The sequence below is a fragment of the Neopsephotus bourkii genome, unplaced genomic scaffold (genome assembly GCF_033783945.1).
Source record: "Neopsephotus bourkii isolate Nb327-2 ecotype Australia unplaced genomic scaffold, CSIRO-AGI_Nbou_v1 NB_245, whole genome shotgun sequence".
Taxonomy (NCBI): domain Eukaryota; kingdom Metazoa; phylum Chordata; class Aves; order Psittaciformes; family Psittacidae; genus Neopsephotus; species Neopsephotus bourkii.
In genome coordinates this window covers 2,152,721-2,168,424 of record NW_026900755.1, presented here as the reverse complement: position 1 = coordinate 2,168,424, position 15,704 = coordinate 2,152,721, and the positions used below count along the sequence as shown (strand labels likewise).

Here is a 15,704-nt window from a genome sequence, read left to right as displayed (position 1 = left end):
GCTATAATTAAACCAACCAGAACTATTACAGAAAAAAAAAAAAATACATATACACACTGTACTTCAGGAATCGTTCCCCTCAAACAGAAAAAGTAACACGAAAACTACTGCATTAAAAGGATTATCTTGAAAACAACACTGAGGTCAAACAGAAATTAAGGGCAACTCAACACTTTAACTAACAATGAAATCCCCACTATTTTTCTCTGCTGTCAAGTACCTGTAAGTCACAATAAACTGATCAAGATTATCAACCCAGACAACCATCTGTATTTTTCCTTGTTAAAAAAAAAAAAAAAAAACAAACTGAAGAATAGTCAAGGGATCAATTAACCCTAGGATTTTTATAACCATTTTAAAAGAACAACAAACACACTTCTATTTTAACTACTCTTAACTAAGCCATAGCAGGGCCAGTGATTCCATGAGCACCAGACAGAAATTAGCCTTTTTAAAAAAAAAGCCTCAGAGCTACTCTGCAATCACTTCTGAAAACTTACGCTTTTTTTGCCACTGAATTCAGTGGGACTATACTACTGCATAGTCATCTTCAGAACAACTATGTTGTGATTTCATGCAAAGCAGAAGAAATTTACTGAATTCAATGAAACTGCACTAGCATAGGTAGGATTAGACTAAGACCCCCTATTTCAACCTGAAAAAACCTATTTAACAAAGCTACTTTAACTTGATGCTTTAACTCGAAACTTCATTTGCTTCCACTAATAATAAAAAAGGACATCCCACTTCTTGTATGGAACTGTTTCTTTCAAATTATAGAGTTGTCTTTGGGGATCAAAAAAGAAGAATATTTGGTTACTTATAGGAAGCAGCAATGAAGTGGTAAATGGGAGAAAACTGACATTTTAGCTGAGTAAAACTGACACAGTAAAGCTGATGGAGAACCTGAAAACATGAAAGAGAATTAACTTATACCCTGTTTATGACTTGTATCTGAACATTTCACAGCACTAAGTCCACTGAACATTCCACAAAGTGTAATTCAAAAGCAAACCCCATTATATTTAGAAATATTTATAATACTCAAAATTGCCCTTAAAGCAGACTTCATAAACATGTTTTTTAAAATACAGCAACTGCAGACTTCTATAAATGGTGTTGCATATTAGATGGGTTTAGTATCTGGTCCCTGTTTTCTTCATACTTCTCTATCATTTTCTGCATGTCATGATCAGCTCCAATAACCTTGAAAAGAAGAAAATAAGCATTAGAAATAATTTACACCATAAAACATGATTAGTTTTGAGCAAAACAGAACAGGACTACAACTGATGCCAAAGAGATACACTCCTAGAGATCTGTCCAGTTAGCATTCTGCTCAGAATTGGGCATTCATTGAAAAGCTACACATCTGATCCTGCAAATAATCATAGTGAACAGACCCTTAAATTCCAAAGTGACTGAAGACTAGACTTCCATGCTATACATTATGGATAGCTATAAACATTTTTCTGAAGTTTTCATTCTCCAAAGGTTATTAGTAAAGCAGATATAGTTACTTTTGCCACTAAATAACACTTGATATCTGAAGAATACAACCTTCCATATGCGTTAACTGTTTATAATTTAAATAATACTCACAAGCACTGGGCAGGAAACTTCAAATAGTGTATGTTTAATGAGCCACTCTTCATAGAGCTGATGAATAGCTTCAAAATACTCCTAAAAAAGTCATTCAAATAACACATAAGCCCAGGGAAGAAACACACATTGCAATTTTTATACCTTTGGTAAGTAGTGAAGAACTATATGTAAAAGCCTGTATCAGATATTTCCACTAGCAAAAATAAAAAGCATCACAAGGTTTCTGAGAAAAATTAACTTCCAGTATAAGGTTTCACACCATGAAGAACCTCAAAGACACAGCTTACAGGAGTACAGGGCTCTCAGCTCCTTTTAAGATCAAGAAACTTATTTCTCTCCAAGAGGTACAGTGTCGGTCAAGATTTTACAGAGAAATGTACAACAAAGAGAAGGCCAAAAAGGGCAAGACTGCAAAGAATATGTACTGAAGGCATTTTCTGTATCAATGTATTTCCTTAAAATCCCCAATCACTTCTTCCTAACTGACTCAATTTCCTCTAAAAGCACTTCTGCCTTTCATCAACTATTAGTCTGGGTTTTTTTTAAAGGAGACCAATTAACATTTTTATTAATAATTTTTCCCCCACACTCCTCAGCAGAGCTGCAAAGTAACACAATGTCTCCTCAAATCCATTACAGCAAGGATTATCCTCCAACGCAAAACTTTACATGGCCCAAAATTTAGCTCTTTGCATGTATCTTCAGTTGACAATTGCTTCTACTGAACTACCTGACACTGGAGAAACAGAAGACCTACTGTGGACTGCAAAGGTAACTACGTTTATTTCTAGTTAGGCTTCTTGTTTAATGAAGGGACATTCTGTAAACTGTGACACCGAAAGTGATCATTCAGTTACCAGTTTATTTTAAAGCAGATTCCCACACTAACAATTTTCAAGAAGTTTCTTCTTTACAGACACAAGCAGAGACTCTTTTCATCCATAAACATCCTGGTAACAGCAGACCACAGAAAATGCCCACATAGATCTTTAGTATCTGCACGCACGGGTATCTGTGCTTCAGCTGGGTGCTTTTATGCCATTTAATGATACTAAAGCAACTGCTTTTTTTACATCTTAGAGAAGATTAACAGTAGATTAATACTGCACCTACACAGTCAGATATGGTACACATCACTAAAACAAAACACTTGAGAAAGTCAGTGTGCATTTTTTTTTTTTTTTTTTTAATAGAGTTAGTTTTAGTTAGAAGTTTTAGTTTGCAGTGGAAACAGCTGCACCACATTTTGGCAGTACACTCAGGAAGTGATTTTAGTATTTAGATTGGAATAATTATGGTTCTAACGCTCATTGTAACCACGTATATTGAAGGAACTCCTTACCAGAGGAATGAGCTTTTCCTCTTCTCTGCATCTTCTCTTTAACCTCTCATAACAAACTTCAGGAGAAGTCTGCAAATAAACTGTCACGACAAAAATTATAGTTATGTTCATGTGATCAGCTTTAAAAGCAAAGAAACTTCAGGGAAGAATCCTGACTTGGGTACCATCACTGAACCTCCCCTTTGGCATTACTGTTAATCAATCCATGAACCATCCACTAATTCATGCTGTTGTGATGCCACACACTGCAAGCACCATTATATTGAATAATGTGATTATTTATGAACCAAAAAACAAGAATTATTTTTTCTCCCAGGAAGGAAACCCATCCACAAACATGCTCCTCCAGATCCCATCAGAATTTTACCTATCAAATCAACCGAAACATCAGTGTTGTTCTGGATCCAGTCAAACCATTCACTTAGGACAACATAATCCACCTCTGGCATTTTTCCGCTGAAAAAATATAAAAGCCACCACTCACTGAACAGCACACACAGATCAAACCTAAACTAATTTTTTTTTCACCTGACTAGAATTACTCCAAATTCACCATACGTGAAATGAAAACATGAGCAATATTACGCCCGCCCAAACTGAAAGCTTCACAAATCATAGTTTATACAATAAAAAGACCAAATCTTTTTGCTTAAACAAAAACAAACAAACAAAAAGCACAAAACAAAAAAAACCTCACTAACACAATGTTTCTATTTTTAACAGTTACAAACATTATTTTCATTAACAGTTAAGAAATTATTATCTGGTGACTAAGAAGAAAAACATGACTCACACTGACATTTATACAAGAACAACAAATGAGTGTCAATGGTATTTACTGCTTGAGTTCTTTACATGAAGATCATTTCAAACAGATCTGAGCTACTGGAGTGACTGTCACAAAACCAGAAAGGCTTGATTTAAACAGAACAGCACTGACAATTCATTGCAGGAGCCACAGTAAAGACCAGTGAAAAATAATGATATCAGGTAAACAAAATTTACTCCAACTGTAAAAAATACTTGTGGAAAGAGTAGTGAAATATTCAACATGCTTAATGTGAACTCAGTATTGAGACAAGCATAGACAATATTGGAGACAACTGTCACAGAGTTAGTAAGAATAATAAAAAACCCAACTTAGGTAAAAGGGAGTCTAGAGAGGATGTATTAAGAATCAGTAATTAAAAATGAGAATGAGATTGCAGTACACTTCCACTGCGTACAGACTGGGATAAATGATGTCTCTAAAGTTTGCCTCCCATCTCACAGTGTTTCTCTCAACTTTCAAATCAGTTCCAGTAACAGACTAGCAGCTTATGTAGCATGGATACCACCTTGTGGCATGCAGCCATTCTCCCTGGGGGGCAAGAAACTGGTTTTGTCCCTGAAAACCCCTGAAAAATCCATTAAAACAAGTCTGTTATATGCACTTCTCAACAGAAGCTCAGCATTATAAACAAAACAAAAACAAACAAACAAAAAAAACCACAAGCAAGCACTACTGATTACTGCACTATCTTAGTTGGTATGGAATGGGCGATTTATACATCAGACAGGTAATAAATGCTTTATCTATTTCAGGCCACAGTCTTCTCTCACAGTCAGGCCTGATTGCTCTGCCTCTGGCCCAAGCACACCTGGGGGCAAGGACCCAATTCAGGAGGCAACATTTAGAGACAAACAGCTCTTGTGCTTTCTTTACTCAGTGGCCTATAAGGTTTGCAGTTTATTTTGAGCCTAGGAATCCTGATTCTGAGCAATAGCATGGGACTCAATTTCCTGCTTGTCACTCAAGTTCCTGCTTGCACGGAATGCCAGTCCTGGATGCTGGGTTGGATAACGCTATGTAGTTGTCTCCTCCTACAGTGCTGTTCTATGTATCCTCATGCTTTTTTCCTATTCATTGTGTCTCTGATTTAAGCATTCAGAGAGCTGGAGTTTTTGCGTTCAGCTGGAGAAAAGATAATTTCAAGAAATGGTGTTCTGAATAGCAAGATGTTCTCTGTACACAAGAGCTCTTCTGAAGAAGGCTCTCGCCTGGCCCATTTATTCTACCAGTGGGTAGCACACACTGTACAAAACACACTGCCACTCCAACACAGAACTGACAGATCTCACACTCCACTTAGATTACCAAAGACATCATCAGTCAATTATATATATATTTAATTAATTCAAGAAAGTAAAGACTATATACTGTACCTTCGATACAAATTTTCTACAAAAATATATCTTGCACTGTGAACTGATCGCTCCATCATTCTTACGGGGGATATCTAGGAAATAAAACTTGACAATCTGCATTTTTCAGCATGTTTGTTTCTTTTCAGGCTTCTACTGCACATCATGTCCTTTACACTATGAAATACACAACATTCTCAGTTCCTCCAGATCCTGTGATAAACAAATTTACTGAGAGGGTCAGAAGAACACAAAGCAGGTTTTCTTAATCTTCCTTATGGTCACTGGATTATTAACCACCTACAAAACGAATCTATTACTCATACGCGAGTTTCAAAGGTAAGTTTCAGCTGAGGTTAACTAGGAGTACATAAAAAAGCAGCAATCCATTTAGAATTTGCAGAGAGTCAGGAATGGTTGCTACCTGAATCATTGCCACCTTCAAGTGTGCTCCTGTGTCAACAGCACAGCCCTAACATCAGGATAACTGTACCAAGAAACAGAACTTTCTACGGAAGTAATTGCATCTGACAAACCACTGGCCTTAGTCAGTCTTGCATGTGTTCAAACAGTGCTTCATATGGAGAAGAGAGACTTCTCTGACACTCTCTGGCCCCTACAGAGCAAGGTAACCCTAGCATAGCTACTTCGAATCAGGTATTCTGCATGTTAATTATCATGCAACACTGCTCCAGCAAAGTTCAAGTGACAAAGGACAGCAAAGCTCAGACTGAAACACAGGGCAATCCCCAGAAATTTCTGAATGAACTTCTGTAGCAGAATGACATCTGTCTTGGAAAACACCTCATCCAAAAAGTTAATGATTATACATGCAGTATCACTATTGTGTGGTACTTTTGAAAGTCTGCCTTGACATAAACTCAGAAAATATAATACAAGAACAATCACCGAGATATCAGCATGCCACCTAGAATCAGATCTTGTAATCCGGGAATGGAAGATTTAGCACAGAATGTAACAAAAGATGTTTGAAGGAAAGAGAAATGAACTGATCTTGATGAAAAGGTAGCATGTGAAAGTAGATACAGAGTAACTAAAAAAAAAAATACAAGAAAAAAACGATGCAAACCATTTGGGAAAGAAAAAAAAAAGTATACAATTTAATGGAAGTGTTTTGGATAAACACAAGGCACTATGACTAAATTTGTGGTAGACAGGAGAGAGCAGCAGAATGAATACTAGCACTATCTTTAAGATTACCTAATGTTTCCCAAAGATCTGAGCTCAATTTACATAGATGCCAATTACAGATAGGACACTGATGTGTAATGACAGAAGGCATCTGTGTAAGTCTAGCTCGTAAGGCTGGTACTAAAAAAAGCGGTATTTGTTTGGGCAAGTGAAAGTTCTAAGCAGGCAGGAGGCAGATGTTTCACCCCTGGAGCATATGTTGAGTGTATCAACAATGCCTTTGCACTATAAAAATTCATACTGTCTGCAGGAAATAAGGAAAGAACACAAACAGCATGCTGACTTTTGGATACAAGGTTAAAAATATTTATTACTCATAATCACATCTAATTGTTTTTTTAAATAAAAATAAGTTTATTTACCATTGGTCTGGTATGCTGCTCCAGCATCGTAAGCTGTATGTAAGTCTGTAACGTTATCCCCCATCTTGATGCATCTTGGTACATTAAGCCCTGGGGTTAGAGATGGAAGTGAGAGAGGCAGACACTTTCGTTAGGTCAAACAGCAAAAAAAGTGAAGTTCAGTATTCGGTAAGCTTTTGCTCTACAACAGAACTGCTAAAAGAAGTGCACTGAAACACCTGACATCAGGTTTGACAAGAATTAAATATCAATTGCTCTCCACAACGCTGATGCAAGAGTTATGGTCCTGGTCCTTAGGATGCCTAAGTGGGGTGTTTGGAATGCTCTCTGAAGTCAACAGGAATTAGTTTCTGCACCTGGAATGGTCAGGACCAAGGTAGAGCTCATTTGAGACAGTTCAAATATGTTCAGTAATTAAAAAAAACCCAAACTTATCTGCTACTCTGTTCTTGCACACTGACAGACTCCCATTATACTGAGGCCATCCAGAAATGAATGTGAGTATGGTCTGGGCCTCAGAAAAGGTGTCTTTTAACACAGACACCTGTTCTTCCCAAATCATCCTCAAAGCAGTTCTTGTATCTTCCACTTCTTGATCACTGCAATTGCACACACATATACATTTACAAGCAACAGTCTATCCTGCAAAGCAGAGAAAAAGATCCGACTCAAAGCATCATTCATTGCCTGTTTTGCTGAGGTGACAAGCTTTAAGTGAGGAGCATGGCTTCGGTCCATAGACCTGACCTCCTCCTTTTCTCCCTACCCAAGATCAGAATGAGAGAACATTCTGAAGTGTGCAGATTGCTATGATAATGTGTGACACATCTAAGCATGCCCCATCCCTTTACTAATAAGAAGAGAGTAAAACATCAGCAGCTTCTAGTAGGGAGAACTTACTTTTCTGAAGGACCTATCCTATATATCAAATACATCAGCTGATACGCTGGAGGGAAGCAATGCCATCCAGAGGGACCTTGACATGCTTGTGAGGTGGGCTGATGCCAACCTCATGAAGTTTAACCATGCCAAGTGCAAGGTTCTACACCTGGGTTGGAGCAATCCCAGGCACAGCTACAGGCTGGGCAGAGAAGAGATTCAGAGCAGCCCTGCGGAGAAGGACTTGGGGGTGTTGGTCAATGAGAAAATGAACAAGAGCCGGCTTCAGTGTGTGCTCGCAGCCCAGAAAGCCAACTGTATCCTGGGCTGCATCAAAGGGAGTGTGACCAGCAGGTTGAAGGAGGTGATCCTGCCCCTTTATTCTGCTCTCATTGAGACCTCACTTGGAGTACTGTGTGCAGTTCTGGTGTCCTCAACATAAAAAGCACATGGAACTGTTGGAACAAGTCCAGAGGAGGGCCACAAGGATGATCAGGGGACTGGAGCAGATAGGCTGAGAAAGTTGGGGCTGTTCAGCCTTGAGAAGAGAAGGCTGTGTGGAGACCTCATAGCAGCCTTCCAGTATCTGAATGGGGCCTATAGGGATTCTGGGGATGGACTCTTCATTAGGGACTGTAGTGATAGGACAAGGGGTAATGGGTTAAAACTTAAAACAGGGGAAGTTTAGATTGGATATAAGGAGGAAATTCTTTCCTGTAAGGGTGGTGAGGCACTGGAATAGGTTGCCCAAGGAGGTTGTGAATGCTCCATCCCTGGCAGTGTTCAAGGCCAGGCTGGACGAGGCCTTGGGTGATATGGTTTAGAGTGAAGTGTCCCTGCCCATGGCAGGGGGGTTGGAACTTGATGATCTTAAGGTCCTTTCCAACCATAACTATTCTATGATTCTATGTGTGGTTTGGGGTGTATCCACACAACTGCATTGACAGCAAATTCCACATGAGCTTGAGCAGACACCCATCTCAGCCAGCAATGAGATTTTTGCAATAGAAATGACCACACAAGCAGCAAAGACTGACATCAGAAACCACTTCTACCACCCCAGCAGAAGCAGATCTGCAGATGTATCCAGAGCTCTGACAGCTGTCCCCAAGCACAGCTGTGACACACGGACATAGCTGTGGGGAACACTTCCAAGAAATAATGACCACCCACAAGACATCAGAAGCTCCTGACACCTCACAGGACTGAATCTTCCTGATCTTCAGCAGGCAAACAGTATCAACCTGTCACATTCACCCCTCATTTTCCAAGTGACCTTCTTCCCTTCTCTGGAATAGGCACAGTGAGATTCAGAAACAACTATCACACTCAGGACTTACCTTTCTGTGAATTTCTTCAGCTCATACAAAATAGAAGACCCAGTCCTTGATGAAAACACATTTTATATGCAATATTGCAATTAGATGCATGTCTTAATCACTAAAACAGATCTTTTGTTGTATGAGTTTATGACCACACCTTTCATAACAGCTCTGCTGATCAATAAGAAGTCTTCATGCACGTCTTTCTAAAACAATAGTAATTATAATTGCAGAAACAACTCCTGTGACTTACCAGGATATTATGACCACGAACATTCCTCCACTTTGCCACCGGTTCTGTCAAAACCTTGTTAAAAATAATTATTCCATATTAAACATGGTTTAGATTCAAAATACTTAATTTGACCCTACAGACCTACAACTATTTTAATGAATATTTGTTCAGTAAGTCACAGTATTCAGTATTGTATTAGAAAGCTCATCCCTCTTCAGAAAGCAGCACGGAATCCCCTAATACAAAAAGCAATAATGATCACTGTTTAAAAATAGAGAAATATCAATATACAATTTCTTTTCAGCATTTCTAAACAGCCAAAATAAAACACTGGATTAATTACCTAATGAGCCTGGATGTAATTTCACTTTTTCAAAATAACTCCCATGTAAGGGAAGGAATGACAGCTGAGTCCTGAACGGACTTCAATGCCTGGTTCATTTCCTCACAAATTATTTTCTCAGAGAAAAATCAGCAAAGGAAAAGAGGATGAGAATGCTATCATAGTACTTCTCATTTTATTTTTGTGATCTAACAAACAAAATGTACTCAAAACTTTTATGAAATTGATCAGAAAAGCTTCTACCTTGAATAGGTAAAATCACAACAGACTTACCTGGTTCAAACTCCAATAACACTGCAGAGCCAGGCCTAAGAGAAGCTGGTAAGCCTGGGAGTTCACTGGCTTTTTAAAAAATGTTGCACTATAACCAAATTAAACTTTGCTACGTTTTGGGTTTATCCTTACCCATAAGGATCATTCCTGTTCAATTAACAAATAACATTAGGCAACCCAGCATTTCTATGAGGAAGCCTAGACTTTTTATCAGTGGGTTCCCAGGCTTGCCAGGGAATATCTACCTGATATCCACAAAGGCAATACCTCACTAAGGTCTGATCCTGATTTTGTCTAAAATACAGGGAAACTGCCCTTCCCCTCATCTTGCTCTAAGCATATGAAATCAAATACCATACCAGTCTAAGAAATCTCCAGAAAAAAAAAAAAATCAACAGATTTTTCATTTTTCAAAAAGCCATTCATTTACTGGGATCTCCATTACATGACATCAGAATTTTCACATCATTACTTCTTTGCTTATTACATGATGTATCTAAGATGTGAGATGAAAGAACAAACAAGCACACCTAAATGTGCCCAGCAAACATGGGCTGCTGTTACAGAGGTACAACCTCTAATCCACTGGTTTTACTGATACTTGGGCATCTTGTACTCTAAAGTACAATGATCTGAATTTCTCTTCTACAGTTTGACTGTCTGTAGTTGCAGAGCAGGCACCAGTCTGTGCACTGGTTTACAGCCTACTGCTCTGTTAGCCCAGCAAAGGAAAACATTTCTAACCGTCAATTTTGTCAAGACAAGCAGCTGCTTAATGATGTGTACATAAAGACAATGAAATGCACACGCAGTACCTCAATGTTAGTAGTTTGTGCAAAATAATCCAGGCACGTTGTTTTTCCACTCGCAATGTTCCCCTCAACACATACCTGATGAAAAAGAGTATCACTGTTAAAAAATGTGTTATCATTTCCACATCAAGCACACTATTTCCCTATAATGCAATTCGATTACTTCATACAAAGACATTTGGTCTTCCCAGCCCCCCAGAACTTCAGAGGGTCATCGGTGGTCTGCTGCTACCCCACACTGTCTGCCACAACTCACCTCCGAGACTGCAACACTTCACGTTCAACTTCGTTCAACTTAAAATAAGTGCCAACTGAAGTTGTAATTTCAGCATCCATTAAACAGACAGCTTAATGCATAAGATACATCATCTATTTTCAGTCGACACCTGTCCCTACACAACAGCATGCACTGACACAAATCCCTCATGACTGTACTGCAGTTCACAGAACACAGCAACCACAGCCTTGTGCCAGGTAAGATCCAGCGTCAGACCCACCACCTGAACACCCCAAGTAAAACAAATACTCACAACTGTTTTCCTACCATCTTCTTTTATCAGGTGTTTATCTAGATTGGAAATAAACAGGAGTTACAAATAAGAAGGAGCTCTTTGTAACTTTAAGCTATACCAAGCCTCTTAATGTCAGACCCTCCATGAGCTTTTTAGGCTCCCTATTGCTTAATATAAATTTTCGCCAAATTACCAGTCTTCTAAGGATCTGGGTAATCACGGGGTCACGCAATTGACATGTTAAGCATACACGGCCACGGGTTTACCTTAAGTTCTCTGTTGTCCTTAACACTACAAGGAGTCAAATGGAGAGTGCCTATGCTCCTTCAGAGTTCTCTTACACTTACTGCTCCTCAGTTAGTTTACACTGGTGGAAAAAAACAGTGAGTTTTGGAAATACCAGCTGTGGTGCAAGGCTTGGCTACAACACTGGGCAAGCATGAAGATGCAAACACACCTCCAAGCCACGTAATTTAGATGCCTTACATCCCAAAACTGCCTATATAAAGTATACACAGGGAGACCCTTAACAAAACAAAACAGACAACAAAGGTGGGTTTGGTTCCCCAACGCTGCCAATGAGGGCCTACAAAGCCTATCAAGGCCACGACATGCAAGAAGCCGTAAAGTTTGGACAGGCTACAAAGAAGGGGGGGGGGGGGTGCTCCACCCCCTTACGAGATGCGGTGGTTCTTCACACCCGTGTCCCCGCTGCTGACGGATTTAAGAGCGCTGACCTCTGAGCCCTCTCTCCATCCCCTTCGCCGCCGCCGCCACCTCTGGCTGCCGTTCGGGTGGCCACGGCCCAGGTCGTTGCGCGGGGAGCAGCTGTCGCCTCCCCCCCGGCCGCTCCCGCACCTCCCTGTCTAGCAGGGTCCCACCGCTGCCCCGACCCGCGGGCCCGGCCCCCCGCACGCGAACTTACAGCCGCCAGCGCCGCTCGGACCGGGCCGGGAGCGCAACGCCAGGCCGCCCGTCGAGGAGCTCGCGGCCGCTCCGCCCGCCCAGGCTGCCCAGGCCGCGCCGCTACCCCGGCCCCAGGCCCCGTGCAGTGCACCGGGCCGCGCCCAGGCCGCGCCCAACCGCCACATCGCCCATCCCTCTTGCCGGCCCCGGCACTGCCCCAGCACAACCGCTTCCGGCCGTTGCGCGCTCACTTCCGCCGCCAGGGGTGCGCCAGGGCGGAGCCGGCTCTAGCCCTATCCACGTCCCCAGAGGAGGGGTGCGGGTGCTGCGGGGGGCGGCAGCCATGGCGCTGGTGGAGCTGGACAGAGCCTTCCACCGCTCCCCGCGGGGCGCCGTTAAGATCGCCCGCATCGTAAGAGCTGCGGGGAGGGGAGGGGAGCGGAGCGGGGCGGAGCGGAGCGGGGCGGGCCTATCCGCGGGGTCCTGCACTCCCGAGAGGGCGGGGATGGCCCGAGGGGCTCAAGGGTACGGGCGGGGATTGGCACAGTGGTAGGACATGCACCCGTACACAGACACGGTAGTCTTCCTGTGTCCCCGCAGCTGTTGGCGTGGGGGATGTTCTGCTGCTTCTTGGGGGCCCGCGCCCGCGGGATGTACACGTCGCTGGCCGGCATGGAGGTGGTGATCACGACGCTGTGCTTCCTCCTGTACTTGCTGAAGCTCGATAAAAAGATGACGTGCCTGTTCTGGCCTCTGGCCGTGAGTACTGGCGGGCCCCGAAATAAAGGGATCTCACCCCGGTGATGGCCTATGCACAGAATCGTAGAACGGTTTCGGTTGGCAGGGCCCTTAAAACTCACCCTAGTTCCAACGCCCTTGCCACAGGCAGGGACACTTTCCCCTAGACAAGGTTGCTGCAAGCCCCGTCCGACCTGGCCTTGAACACTGTAGGGCAGCCACAGCTTCTCTGGACAACTTGAGCCAGCGCCTCAGCATCCTCACAGGGAAGAGCTAATGCCTAATGTCTAATCTGAATCTTCCTGCTGTCAGTTTAAAGCCACTCCACCTTGTCCTGGCCCTGTATGCCCTTGTCAAAAGCCCCTCTCCACATTTCTTGTCCCATTTAGGTACTGGAAGCCACATTAAGGTCTCCCTGGAGCCTTCTGAACAACCCCAGTGCTCAGCCTCATTCTAAGGGTTGTAGTCAGCTATCTCAGGCACCATTGCCGTAAAGTTGGAGCAAACCTGAGTTCCACTGTTGTTGATGCAGTTTTTCCTAGAGGTTCTTTCACACTGATTTCTCAGCAGTTGGCTTCTGTGCGCTAGCAGTCCCTCTTGCAGTTAGCATCATCTGCTTAGCTTTGTAATACTGTATTTTCATCTTTCACTCCACAAATTAACCATACACTTTCACTGAAATATTTGCTAGTCTATCAAGTGTAGCCAAGTAGCATAAATTTGACTGGAAAAAAAAAAAAAAAAAAAACAAACCAGAAAGGTAAAATGAGTTAAGTTTCATCACAAACGTTCTTTCTGACATCAAACCACTGGGTGTCACTGTCGATCTTACATGGGTATCTCTAATTCCACTGTTGTAGCAAATCAGCGATTTTTGATAATCTGTAAAAGAACTGGGCGCTGTTCATGTTCTTCAGGTGTGTATTTCAGAATAAATATTTTGCTTCCGCTGGCTGTTTCAGGATATTTTTAACTCGATGATTGCAGCAGTGTTCCTCCTCGTTGTGTCCTTGTTTGCAGTAGTAGTCGAGACCAGCAAGGCGACAGTGGCAGGAGGTGTAAGTAGCAACATTGTTAAGGCATTTCAGTTCTTAAAGTGGGCAGGATTTGAACGTCTTGGTATCCTTCTGTTGTGGTAAGACCATAAAAATAACGGTTGTGGAAGAACATACTAAAACAACAGTAAAGACATGTTCAATCTTACTAAAAATGTTAATCTCACTAGATCTCACTACATTGAATCTCACTAAAAAGATAATCTTAAAATCACACATAACTTAAAGATATTACTAGACTTGGGAGTTGCTATTGAGAAGTACCAACACTGAATACTGCTAGAGTCTAACTAATTGGAGTAACTGATATTTGCTTCCACATCTTGCAGTATGGAATAGATATCCCATCGACCCTCAGTGGGAGAACCTGTAGCTCTTTTAGGACTATCCCATTTAGTTACACTATTCCAGAAGAAATTCCGACACTCCTGTTAAAAAAGGGTGGAAACTTTTTTTAACAGGCATGCTGGTACCTCCCTCCTGACGTGTGTTATTATTTTTTCTGACACAAACTGAGAAATCCTGGAAGTTGAAAAGGGATTTGGTTTTTTTTCAAACGATAAGATTTTTGTGTACTTAAGATCAAATCAGTTTTAATAGTTTAAGCAACTGTAATTTTTAATTCAAATCAAATATAATTAACATTAAGAAACAAAAAGGGGGAGGCCCTCAGTTTTGAAAGTACATAAGTTTTCTGAAGTACAAGAAAAGCTCAAATGTGACAAGCCACCATCAGAAACCCAGAACTTGCCTCAGGAGTTTTTCAAAATCAGCTTAAGAGACTTGGTGAGAGGGAGGGCTGATGTTCTCGCTGACCATGCCATCCTGAGCAGAAAGGAGACTTCCTGATAAGTGCTAGGATATAATTTATATTGTCAGTTGTGAAGTTAAGTTGGAAGCAGGAGACTGAGCAAGTAGCTTGGAAAAAAATTTGGGGAGAACATCTGATATCTTCCATGTGTATTTTTAAAATACGTGTATATTTTCAATTTGGAATGTTTGCCATTCAGAGTTTCAGAGAAGAAGAGTGCTATTTTTTTTCCCAGTAGGCTTGCTTTTAGAAATGCTGCATTTTCTCCAGACCAATACCATTAATTAGGCATCCTTGAAGACACAAAAGTTTTCATTTTGGATAAAAGCACCGTCTGGCATCTTGCAGTTTTCAGAGAGAACTCCTGACCTCCAGGGCTTCACATAGACTTTGGGCAAAGCCAGGTTGTGAACTGCTGCATGAAAGGCTGATGGGGTTTAAATATAGATGTTACTTATCAGCTGTCTGGAATCTCACATATATTTAGATTATACCAGAACCAGGTTAGAAAGATGTATCTACTGCTGCTTTGAGGAATGGTAGATGAGTCACTACAGTGAAAGATATTCAATGTGGAAACTAACACTATTATTATTTTTATAGGTGTTTGGGTTTATATTGCTTATTCTCTGTGGTGTGGATGCAGTTGTTTTGTGGAAGATTAGCTTTGGTGGACGAAGAGAAAGGAATGATCCTGCCAAATAACATTTTAGTAAAAGAACGATTTCTCCACTGGTGACTGGTTTACTGTTATTTTTTAAAGAATTTGTATTTTTATGTGTTCACCTTTGTTCACAAATATAAACTTCACAGAAAATTCTCCTGTTTTGTAAGCTTAATTACATTCTTACGTGTTTGAAGGTTAACTTTTACCTGAATGAAGATTAATTTTACGCTTGTCTTTCTGTAATAAAAAAGAATATATACATGGGCTTACGTGCATTATTTAACATTTATTTATTAAGCATACTTAAAGGAAATATTTAATGTGCCAGTAAACACTGTTGGGAACAGATTGGGGGGGGGCACGAAGGGACCCCCCCCCCCGCCCCTTGCTGCGCTCCTCGCCTCCCTCCCGACGGCTCCTTAAGCCCGTTGAATGTTTCCTTGCCG

At 41.4% G+C, this 15,704-nt stretch overlaps 2 protein-coding genes across 2 annotated transcripts; one reads left to right on the top strand and one right to left on the bottom strand.

Annotated features, from left to right (window-relative positions):
- Positions 1 to 1,002: 1,002 nt before the first annotated feature.
- On the bottom strand, positions 1,003 to 12,187 carry TK2 (thymidine kinase 2). The gene is made up of 10 exons (XM_061345958.1): positions 12,007 to 12,187; positions 11,100 to 11,137; positions 10,573 to 10,647; positions 9,160 to 9,213; positions 6,706 to 6,795; positions 5,153 to 5,226; positions 3,315 to 3,403; positions 2,948 to 3,027; positions 1,603 to 1,683; positions 1,003 to 1,206 (listed from the first exon to the last, which is right to left on the bottom strand). Exons 1-10 carry the CDS (start codon positions 12,170 to 12,172, stop codon positions 1,108 to 1,110), a joined length of 846 nt encoding a protein of 281 aa, XP_061201942.1. The 5' UTR covers positions 12,173 to 12,187; the 3' UTR covers positions 1,003 to 1,107.
- Positions 12,188 to 12,223: 36 nt separating this feature from the next.
- On the top strand, positions 12,224 to 15,326 carry CKLF (chemokine like factor). Its single transcript, XM_061345961.1, has 4 exons — positions 12,224 to 12,399; positions 12,588 to 12,746; positions 13,688 to 13,783; positions 15,195 to 15,326. The coding sequence occupies exons 1-4, from the start codon at positions 12,331 to 12,333 to the stop codon at positions 15,294 to 15,296; spliced, it is 426 nt and encodes a 141-aa protein (XP_061201945.1). The 5' UTR covers positions 12,224 to 12,330; the 3' UTR covers positions 15,297 to 15,326.
- Positions 15,327 to 15,704: the final 378 nt, after the last annotated feature.